At 44.2% G+C, this 11,409-nt stretch overlaps 2 protein-coding genes across 3 annotated transcripts; one reads left to right on the top strand and one right to left on the bottom strand.

Annotated features, from left to right (window-relative positions):
- The first annotated feature begins 701 nt into the window (after positions 1-701).
- On the top strand, positions 702-4,582 carry LOC125514076. The gene is made up of 4 exons (XM_048679329.1): positions 702-860; positions 1,347-1,410; positions 2,081-2,194; positions 4,274-4,582. Exons 2-4 carry the CDS (start codon positions 1,366-1,368, stop codon positions 4,394-4,396), a joined length of 282 nt encoding a protein of 93 aa, XP_048535286.1. The 5' UTR covers positions 702-860; positions 1,347-1,365; the 3' UTR covers positions 4,397-4,582.
- A 1,157-nt stretch (positions 4,583-5,739) lies between these two features.
- Positions 5,740-10,340, bottom strand: LOC125514059 (TATA box-binding protein-associated factor RNA polymerase I subunit B). Of its 2 annotated transcripts, none has more exons than XM_048679318.1 (5): positions 9,387-10,340; positions 8,705-9,303; positions 8,467-8,620; positions 7,221-7,345; positions 5,740-6,326 (listed from the first exon to the last, which is right to left on the bottom strand). In XM_048679318.1, exons 1-5 carry the CDS (start codon positions 9,991-9,993, stop codon positions 5,919-5,921), a joined length of 1,893 nt encoding a protein of 630 aa, XP_048535275.1. In that variant the 5' UTR covers positions 9,994-10,340; the 3' UTR covers positions 5,740-5,918. The 2 variants fall into 2 exon arrangements, with proteins under 2 accessions (XP_048535275.1, XP_048535269.1); XM_048679312.1 differs by having other exon boundaries at positions 8,467-8,623; positions 9,387-10,338.
- Positions 10,341-11,409: the final 1,069 nt, after the last annotated feature.

Consider the following 11,409-nt stretch of genomic DNA (forward strand, 5'->3'; position numbering starts at 1 on the left):
TGCCTTTGGGGCCGAAAAAGTGAAGAAAAAATATGCAAGGGTTTGTGGCATAGTGAATATAGGAGTAGCACTGGGATATAGGAGTAATACGCATCCAGCAGCAAAGTACCATGTACGTAAAGTCGGCCCTTCAATTAGTACAGAAGTATTTTCTGTCTCTGCTGGTGAAGTTGGCCCTCAAATTTCAGTAAAAATCAGGGTGCCAGCAGCGTGATGTTTCTATAATGTTTCAGGAGAATAGCTGGATCTTTCTGCACAGTTATTGCCTCCAACTTTCTGAATAAGTATAAAAAAGGATGTCACTTATGTTTCCTTTAGAAAATACTGAACATATGAGCTACTCTAGGTTGCATGCTAAATTATGATTAGAAGTGTCTCTATTCTTCAATCTAAGACGTCTTATTTATTTTTACTATTGTTCTTTTATGCATGTTATTGATACCTGCATCTCTCCTGATCCCATCTGATGTAGAAATAAATTAGTTGGTTGGTTTCCCCATAATTTTGTGCTAATTACTCTACACCCGTCTAGGATTTTTATTCCCCCGTTTCAACGCACGGGCAATTACCTAGTATTGTTATGTATTTAGAACATTTTCTCGAAAAGTACCAACAACCAGCTGGGCCGGCCCAATAATAACGACGGGAGGGCGCCTTGAGGCGAAAACTCCTTTGTCTCGCAACGGCAGGCGTTACATAGCCGCTCCCCGCAAATGATAGCCCGTCTCGACCTCGTCTTCCTCGTTCCCCGGAACTCGCTCGTCTTCCTCGTTCCTATTTGAGGTCGAGCCCTCCTCCGGCCTCTCCGCCTCCTACCTGCTGATTGGGGTGTTCGATCCGGATTCCACCTGCTCTGCTTGGTAAGCGTGCCCTTTAGCTTCGCCTCCCCCTGTAGTGAGGAATCGGCCCGTGGTGACCTAAATCGCCAGTGCCCCTTCCGTCTTCCTCGCCTCCGGCACGGCTCCGCCGCCACGCGATCTATCGCTCCGGCGAGACCGGCCTTTTTCATCTGCTTCCTTAGCTCCCTGTGGTGATTCTGAAGCTTCTGCCGCTGCCCCCCGTCGAACCGCTTTTGCTGTTAGTTGTTATTGACGAAATTTTTATCCAGATAGTAAAAATAGATATTACATTGCTGTTTCGGGTTATTATGGCCTTATGGATGCTATGCACAAACAAAATAGTCACCGCTGCAATTGTGCAACAATATCCAAATACGTAGTACACATGGAACTGGAATTCTGTCAACCACTGTTTTCATTCTCTCCAAATCTAGATAAGCGTAGCTGAGGATTGGCTTAGGCACCATTCATCTGTTTCTGATATGATCTGTACCCTACCTCAAACAGGATTAGAAGATATAAAAAAATGGCTGCACAAGACACTCCTATGATCACCGAGGATGACTATGAGGTACCCATCTTTTAGTTCTTTTTTATTATAGGGCGCTGTTACTATTGAACTACCACAAGATATCTCTTGTACAATATTTTTCTCATGGCTACAGTATCACAATCGCATGAAATGTTTTTCATGCCCATCTGATATTACCAATTTTGTGTAACATTACTCACATATTATCGGTTAAATAGTGCTCAAAGTTCAACTTAAGCTGGCCAGCCATGGCCTATAAATATCAGCAGAGTAAGAAAGAGAAGAGCCTGGGTTCTTGTTTTACATGTTTGCTATATGTCCGAAATTCTCTTATTCGCACCGGTTTGGACACATGGGAGAGTTGCTATGTTGTTTACCAATGCTAGATGCACATAAGATATCTTCAAGTATATAGTCTTCAATTGTTAGATTATACTTGAAAAGAATTTGAGTACTCCCTCCGTCCCAAAATAATTGTCGCTGATCTAGTACAACTTTCTACTAACGTTGTACTAAATCGGCGACACTTATTTTGGGACTGAGGGAGCATGATATAACTGTTGGAACAGTTCATCTTATTTTATGCTGTTACTTGAAACAAGATTTTGGTGGGAATTGTATTTCTAAATCAATTGTTTGTAAGGATCAAAATGTTCAACTCTTCTTGAGTTTTTACTGTTGTTGTGAACTATGTGCCTACATTTTTCAGACTCAGCAGAAGAAGCAAGCTGCTGCAGATGTTCTTTTCAACTATTCACAGTTTGTTATGGTGTGCATTGGTGAGGGAGTTCGCCCGACTGATCTCCGGTTGCACCTTATGAAGGTAGATTTGCTATCCTGTAACTTGTTGTATTTTTTTAATGTTGCACATTTATTACCATCATTTTTAATGCTGGCCCTAAGCATGTGAGTTCCTGCCAGAATTTCTTCTTTGTGTACCCACAACAGTTTTTTAGGTGCTCATGATTAATTTCCCCAAGCATAGAGAGGCCCAGGCCTTTACATACTCAAGAGTAGATATATTATATTTTATTAGTGACATGTCTATTCTTAAGCCAAAGGAAGGAATTATTAGAGCAACAAATCTGACCTTGAACCAGATGTGCCAATTCGATATCTTTCACTGATTCTTATTCCTGGAGGGCACTTTTATCTTTAGGATTTCTGGACCTCTGAGATCATATGTTTTATGCACCATTCGCCTACAGTGGTTTACATGAGATATTATTTCTGTCTCGCGATTCAGACACACATATTTGCTACAGTATTGTCGTGCATGGGAACCAAACATGGAACTGTTTTTAACAATTTCTGAACTTTATGCATTTCATCTTTTGCTACGATTTCCTATGTAGTTCAAATTGACCTGTTTCTTTACACCCTATAATGTAAATTAATGCCCTTTAGTTAAATATCAACAAATGGATATTCGCCTTTATCATGTGATCACTCCATGGATGCTTTTCTTCTTTTCATTTGATCATTTATTCTAACTTGTATAATTATTACCCTTTATCTTTGTCACTCTTGTGTTTTGAACCCTTCGGCTTTTTCTTGAAGGGTGTGCAACTGTTTTTTTTCCGAGCAACCGCCAGGAGCTTTGCCTTTTCAGTAAGAGTAAGAGCTGGCCAGTTAATAGGGAAAATTGGCCGGAAACCGATACATCAGTTACACACACACCAGCACCGAGATCGCGCACCAGGCGAGCCGCTGGTTTCGCCACACGAGCAACTAGAGCCGACACCCTACAACCAGATTGGAAGCCGCCGCGCTGAATCTGGCATCCACGCCGGTCCCAAGGCCACAACCAGACGAGTCAATGACTCAGTCGCCCAAGCAACCAGAGACGGCACCCCACAACAGCACAACAGTTTTTGGAGCTACTGCTCTGACTTACAAACCTAAAACACACACTGACCCTGAGGCAGAGCACTAGGCAAGCCGCCGGCTCCGTCACTCAAGCAACTGGGGCCGACATCCCACAACCAGACCCAAAGCCGCCGCTCCAGCATCCATGCTGGCCCCGAGCCGACACCCTAAGAAGACATCGAGATCCGGAGCCACCGCTCTGTCCTCCACATCGGGTGAGGTCGTGCACCGCCCGATTCGATGGCTCGACCACGTCGTCCGCCACGGACGCTGACATGGCAACTCCACATGATAGTCTTCTCTGGCTAGGCCATGGCCTCCTAAGGTGACGACTCCAAGGAGGAAGTGACGAGGATGCCGCCGTCCCCTCCTCCGGCAGAAGCAGGGAACTTGAACGTTCACCTGGAGGGTTCAATACCACAGACTTCGAGAGGTGAAATAGAGCACCCACGATGCCCCCTCCAAGGAGGGGAACGATGCCAGCAGGTGTCGCCATGTTCGGCGCCAACTAACTGTTCTATTCACCTTGTGTTTTATGTCTTGGGATATTCACTCGAACAAGATAACATGTTTCTGGTGCAATTAAGATGTTAGTTAGCTGCATTCTTGCATTTGAAACTAAATTAGCAAGGGGTCAAATGAAAGCCTAACTATTCTGGCTTTGGCATATGGCTATGGGCCTGTTAGGGCTAGCGTTCCAAAAGTGCACTTTCTGATTACCCATCTCACCCAAAATAAGGAATAAGTAGCGTTCTATCTTCAAGTTGCACGTTCTACCCCTTGAACTCCAAGCGTGTCAAAACTAAGCATCTCTACTCATTAAGTTTAAGTCTGCAGCCTAACTATTTTATGCTTGAATGCAATTTGACTAGCAAAACACATGTCTCAGTGAGGATAGTGGCTATATAAGCACAATTGACACCCGGCAATTCATGCTTCTGTTCGCCAACAAACTCCGGGGTTATTTCTTCTGGCCTGAGTCCATCAGGCTGATATGATGCTAACCCAGATCTTCTGTCTCCTATTTCCCCAGGAAATTTCAGGGATGCCCACCTCTTTGAAGGAAGAGCCACGGCAGGCAGCTGCCTCCCCAGATTCTAGCGGTGAACCATCATCCTCTGGGACGATGAAAGAAGACAGGAGCGAAATCCCATAAGCTTCATCTGCATCTTGCAAGGAGATGGTATCTCAGGATGATAGGCGATGATTTGTGATCATAGAGATGTAAATAAGTTAGCATGCTTGAGGCAAGGCCTGATTTGGTTTACAGCGCTGAAGAGCACATTTTCCTGGCGGATGGTAACGTTTGTGATCATTTTTCAAGCCACTTGCATTGCATCTACTCCCTCCGTTCCGAATTACTTGTCGCAGGTATGAATGTATCTAGATGTATTTTAGTTCTAGATACATCCATTTCTACGACGAGTAATTTGGAACGGAGGGAGTATTAGTTGGGGTCCATATCTTCCTGCCATATGGGTAGATAGCCTATAATCGCCGAACAATACTGTTCTGTTGTCCATGTCTTATGTTTAATCAGGTTGACTGGAGGGTCTGTTTTGCATTCCGGGGTTGGCAGGCACATTGCGGCTTACATCCCTAGGGCTTAGTTTCAAAACAGTTCATGGGTGTTGTGGAATGCATCAGGATTTCTTGCAGCTAAGTTTTATAATGGGCACGAAATCTGATTGTGAAGACCCTTTTTTACCTCTCCTTTTTTTTTGAGATATAAGCACCTTCCATTGGATAGGGTTATTACATACATAGGACACAATTGATGGAATTTATGCAAGCGCAAGATCATATCGGTAGGCACAAAATCTTAGCAGCAGCATCAGCACCGGGGGTTGGGAGAGTGACTCCAAGATCACCCGCTCCACCTCTGTTAGAGAGGTCGTAGATGGAACGAGGATCTTTGACCCACTGACTGAAGCTTATGAAATTCTGGAAGTTCCTCTTCGAAAGTCGTTAAGATGGCCATATCGGTTGCTGCCTGATGAGAAAGCACAGTTGGAGGATACTAGGAGGGACACTGCAGCAAAGTCAATCTATGCCATTGTGGTCCATGAGACATTTGCAAAAACACTTTCTGCAAGGGTGAAGGGGAGACATCCCGTCCTGGTTTTATCAAGGTTAATGTTGATGCGGCCTACTAGTCAACAGGTGGGGAGTTCTTTCTTGCAGCTGCTCAGAGATATGAAGATGTGCTGATTGCCTTGACAGCTGAAACACTTCCTCCGTGATGGTGTGTGCATTTGGCATAACCTGGTGGTTTTGGTGGATATGTGGACCAATAGGCCGCAATGCAGGTTTGAGATTATGGAGCTTCGAGTTTAGACATGGTTTTAACTCCTTTAAGTCATCTTTTTATTTGTAAAGAAGCTAATTCTGTATGCCCACTTGTGTGCAAAATTGACTGAAGATTGATGTGTCGCTGCTCTGGCTACATGTATGAGCTATAAAATGAGCTCTACTGATTGCCAAAAGAAAAGGAAAGAGTAAAGCTTCTTATACTGCCCCGCAAAAAAAAAAAGCTTCTTATACTGACTCACCACATTACAACAATCCATCAAACCTTCAGCATGAAAACAACATGTCCTTTCCTTTTGCTCGAAAAAGAAACACGTCTTTCACGCATCATTAGCTTAACTAGGTAGATGGAAAAAGAAAAAGAAAACTTAGCTAATAGGTGGATTCTGCAAGGCATCCAAGCTTCTGCCTATCCGCTCGTCTATCCAGGCAAGTCTCCTCTCAAGTTTTAGCACACTGGTATGCAGAACCCTAACATCAACTTCTGCAAGCTTTGCAAATGAGCGTATCAGCACGTAATAATCAGCATGTCCGATGCAAACAAGACTACCGGTTATTGTCTTCCTTCTATAGTGAAGGTAGCCATTTGATCTAAGCAACTTCCTTGGCGGCAGATAACAAAACCCATGATCTTCCATTTCCGACTTGATCCTTTGGATCCCTGATGATGATGCAGAAATGCTCCTTGCACCAACAGAAGTTCCATCCCGACATCGTTTATTCATCACTCCATTCGTGGTTTGCGTTTCCTCCATGCGAGCTTTTGGATTCCCATCCTACAATGCAATAGGTTTAGCCATCAAATCAACAGCGATCACCCGCAAAAGACGCATGCATAATCCTCAAGGTGCTACATCCATATTAATTTTAGGTTCAAAACCAGCATGTGTGGCAAATGAAATAGGGGCTTTTTTTATGAATAGCAACTTTCTTGTTCTTCATCTTTTAATATAATATATTTTGGGAGTTCCCAAAAAATCTTTCAGACTATTTGTGTTCGATTTCTAAAATCATTTATTCTCTCCGATCCAAATTAATTGCCGCAGCTTTAGTACAACTTCGTACTAAAGTTATACTAAAGCTGCAACAATTAATATGGATCGGAGGGAGTAAGATATTTTTCCATGCTGATTTTGTTTCTGAAATAACATCCATAGATACAACCTTGCTGTTAATGGTTTGCACTCAAGAGGAAAGCTGCATCCGTATAAATTTGAAGTTGAAAATCAATATGTGGTGAGAAAAATAGAGAACATTTTATAAATAGCAATTTTCTTGCAAGTAACAGCAGCTCCCTCCCTGGTATGTCCCTTCCCCGCCAGAAAAAGTCGATTCCTGGCTAGCCGTCTACACCACCAACCACTGCCAAGGCTACTCGTTTGACCGTCGCCTATTGCTTATGCACATCTAGGCAAGCGCCTAGGGACACCATTCTTTAACCTTGTTTACACTAGATGCTGATAACAGCTAAGCAAAATAATCCAGCCCACAAAAGGGAAACCATTAAAGTAGAGCCAAGACAAAATAAGATTACAGTGAGGATTTGAGGAGTCAGATAAGATGAGAAGTACTCCATGATGGAGACAATCATAGAGAGACGCACTACAACTTTACTGCTTGATGCAAAAACCGAACAAGAGTTGACAACAATATCAAACTGGGTGCATTACCTCTCGTCCTTTGTACATATCCTGAAAGATCTCTATTAAGTGATCCTCTTCAATTGAACATGCAATCCCAGGGAAAACAATATCTTTGCAGTACTTGAGATAAGAGTGAAGGTCCTTTGAATAGTCTGTAGAATCAGAAAAGTTAGTCAATTTTGTACAACTAGTAAATATTTGGTCCAGTCACAACTAGTGCCGGACAAGAATGCATTCAGTAAACCATTATAACTTTGAACAAACATATCATCGTGATTTGTGAACTTATGAGAACAACATGTACATTTTTTATCCATGATACTTTGAAGTTATTGTACTTCTATACTTTCCTTATAAGATAACAAAATATATTGGTCTAAATACATATCTAGTTACAATGCTAAAGGGAAGTTACCAATCACCATCTGTACGAAAGAAAGATGGAAGTGCAGTTTTGTCTTAGTTGAAAATTTGACACGTAATGAGTTGCTCTACAACCGTTTGTATCAGAACTCTCTGTTTGTGTAAGGAAGCATGAGAGTAGCTTACTAGACAATCCAGCGGTAATGCAGAAAATCAGTATTTCTCACTGGAAGATACTCGTGTATTGTCTGTTAATTTTTGTAATGCTGCCTGGTGCAGATGCCCCACAAATGTTCAAGCCTAGTGTTATTAGACACTAACAAGCATTAAGGAGCTCTCTATTTAAGTGTGGAAGTACAGATCCAAGAAATGTAAAAAATTATTTATTGTGAAGAACAAAGCCACAAACTCCATGCATACATCAACGTATTGTTTTTCTCCCATACAAAATATACATGTTACTCTAGCCTTGCCAAATTTTAATACAAAGTGAATGTCCTAAAAGGTTGAAATACAGCTATAGCGATGATCCATACATATTCTACCTCAGTAACTGAAAATTACCATGGAGATAGACTAGCGGCTCTACACATATGAGGGTATAACCTGTTAACACAAAATATGACAAGGCTACCATAATACTCCCTCTGTTCCAAAAAAAGTGTTGTGGTTTTAGTTCCAGTTTAAACTAAAACCACGACACTTATTTTAACAGAGGGAGTAAATAGTACCATATTAGTCTCTCTTATGACATAGCTACCGCACTAGAAGCTAGAATAACATGTATTTAGTAACATAGGAGGTAAGTATTTAATAAACCACTAATGGGCAATATAAGGATTAGACTTGACATGCGTGCATTGCTAGAAAAAAAATATGTGGATTGAAGCAAATGGTCATTGGAAGTTACCATGCGCAACATCAATTTTATCATAGGCACTTGCAAGAGTGCATAGCAATTCCCTTGTGCCAAATTCCTCACTAGTGCCGCCTTCAGGCCTCATAGATGGTGGTAAATTCTCATCAGGATCAGACCCATCTGCATTTCTTCCTGTCTCACAAATCTCCTGAAGGGTAAAAAGAAAGTTCAATACATTATATTTTATATTTACATGACTTAAGAGAGTGATCCTATATGGAATACTCACCTCCCATATCCCTTGACCATGGATGTTATACTGAACTCTTAGAGCCACTATTAGTATAGCCATTACACAGACCCGTGTGGGGACCCTTAATGGATTACTAGACAACCATAGTTCTGCAGGCAATGCCCACTCATAGATGCGGCAAGCATGAGGGAGGATTCTTTCTATCGGCAGAGACAACTCATTCAAGTAGCGTTGAGCAATAGCATAGAAATTAACTGAAGGAAGCTGCAATCCTATTCGTTGTGCAATGGACCCAGCTGCAGCTTCCAGTTGCCATGTTCCAATCACTCGGACTGGTCTGAATAGTTGTCTTGCACTCAAAGGGCAGTGTTTTACAGAGCTCCCAAGAAGCCTGTCCACTTCGGTAAATGCTGCCATATAAGGAAGCTTACCCTCCATTGCCCACCTATAGATGTCAGTCGGTAGGATGGCTTCCCGGGCAATATGACATGCCAGGAAACATACAGACAATGTTGAGTACAGTGGCAGCATCGTTCTCAATGAGCGCACAAAGATGAACTCAACCCTTCGCCTGTCTTTGCGTGGCAAGGCTTCACCCCCCCATTCACATTTCACCTCTTGAGGTTTCTGTTCGCCTGCACACAAAAGATACACATATATATCTAACTTTGCTCTGGTCTTTCAATGGTATGAACTGAACAAGAGAGTAAACTGACACCTCCACTGGCAGAGCACTTCAGTCTCTGCACAGCCTCGTCCTCCACGAGCACCTTCCGCGCCCAAATTTCGTCGAACACCTTGGAGGTAGCCACCCACCGCACCCAGATAGTTCCAGCCAGGCCACAGACAAGCGCGCCCACCCGGTACCTCTTGACCAGCACTTCCAGCTGCTGTTGCAGGATCACCTGCAGCCCCTGCACGTAGCGCCACCGGACCCGAGCACCCAGCTCCTCTGGCTCGTCCCAAGCCTTGGCGCCAACAACAAAGTCGCGCGGCTCCTCGAAGTCAGTCTCAGTCGCAGCAGGGGGCTGCCGAGTGGGGTAAGGGGTTGGGTAGGGTGCGGGGGTACGGGATTTGGGGGTTTTGTTGGCTTGGCTAACTCGGCGGAAGGACATGGTGCCGGTGGCTTGGAAATCGTCGGGGTCCGCGGCAGTCGCCTGGGTGGAGGTGTGGACGACGGAGCACTGGCGGCACGAGAAGAAGCCGTCCTCGGCGTCGTCGGGGTTGTACTTATCCGCCGCGCCGCAGTTGTCGCAGACCAGGCGTATGCTTCCTCCTCCGCCTCCGCCGTAGTGATCCGGGGAGGCGCCGCCGCCGTAATCCATGGGAGAAGTGTGGGATTGCGCCTTCCGGAGTTCAAAAAAGTTGTTGTCGGTGTTAGCTATAAGATGCTTGCCTGCGGCCTGTGCCCGGTACCTTCGTGCCGCGGGCGCCCAGAGGTAGAGGCCGGCAATGGTGCGCCGACGCCACCGTCAGCTGGGTCGGGCACCCGCCCGACGCGACTGGCGACTATCTAACTAGGGCACGCGTGAGTTAGGGGTCTGGAGTGGGGGGCGGGGGTCCGGAGGACAAGGAAGCCGCCGCGCCGGCGAGGGCGAGTGCCGTGGCTAGGGTCGAGTAGGGGGGATGGGGACTAGGGGCGCGCCGCTGAGACTGCGGCAATAGGGACTCGGGACGGGGAGAGCCTGGTTCAGGCCTACCATAGCAGGCCTTGGGCCGTAGTCTATCTCTCTGCACACGTGATTTCGGATTTTCTTTTTTTAGTTGGAAATTTGTTGCCTCTTTTTTTTATTGTCAACGTACAATCCGATGCCACCTCCCGAAAATGCCAAACGGAGACCGAGCTCCATGAAAGCTTTTATTTGAAAACTTCAAACTTCAAACTTTTCAGTTTCAAAAAATTCTAAAATAAATACACATATACCTAGATACATATTGTACATGTGTGCAAATTTTCACGTCGAAATGCATAAAAATGTGAGCTACACAAAAAAGACAAATCTGAGGCTTATTAACATATGTACTATTCATCTTTAAAGTCCCTGATTTTTTTTGTGCAGCTCATGGTTCAAGGAATTTCATCCTGAAATTTCTCACACATACATTTTACATCCATGCATACATGTATACATTTTTTCATAATTTTTTGAAACTGAAATTTATGAATTTTGAATTTTTCAAAATAAAGGGCTCCATGGAGCTCGGTCTTCAAAATACCCTACTCTGCCACCTCCTCGCTAACAAAATCAGGTGAAACCCGAAATCAAGGTTTAGAGCATGGTTCCATCCTGTTTTCACTTCTGGCCCATGTATGGCCCATGACGTCTTTCGGCCCATATGAGGCCCTATGTAACTCTTGGCCTATTAACGACACGTGGTGAAACTGGCCCGTAATGAACAGTGTATCACTTTACACCCATTAACGGCCCGTGGTGAAACTGGCCCGTAATGAACAGTGTATCACTTTATACCCATTAACGGCCCGTTATTCCGTTGGGCCGTCTCCAGCCCATGTTATCTTTCGGCCTTCTCAGAGCCCATTTATTCTTGGGCTCATTTCCAGCATTCGTTTACTTACGGCCCATTACTGTCATTTTCTGCTTGTGGGCCAAATTCAGCCCGTGGTTACAGTCGGCCCGTTTGTGGTCCGTTAATACATTGGGTCGTTTTCATAGCGTCATCAAATACGGCCTATTAACGATGGCCCGTTATGGTCGGCCCATGAACGGATGATTCCAACT

This window comes from Triticum urartu, chromosome 1, assembly GCF_003073215.2.
Source record: "Triticum urartu cultivar G1812 chromosome 1, Tu2.1, whole genome shotgun sequence".
In the NCBI taxonomy this organism is placed as follows: Eukaryota; Viridiplantae; Streptophyta; class Magnoliopsida; order Poales; family Poaceae; genus Triticum; species Triticum urartu.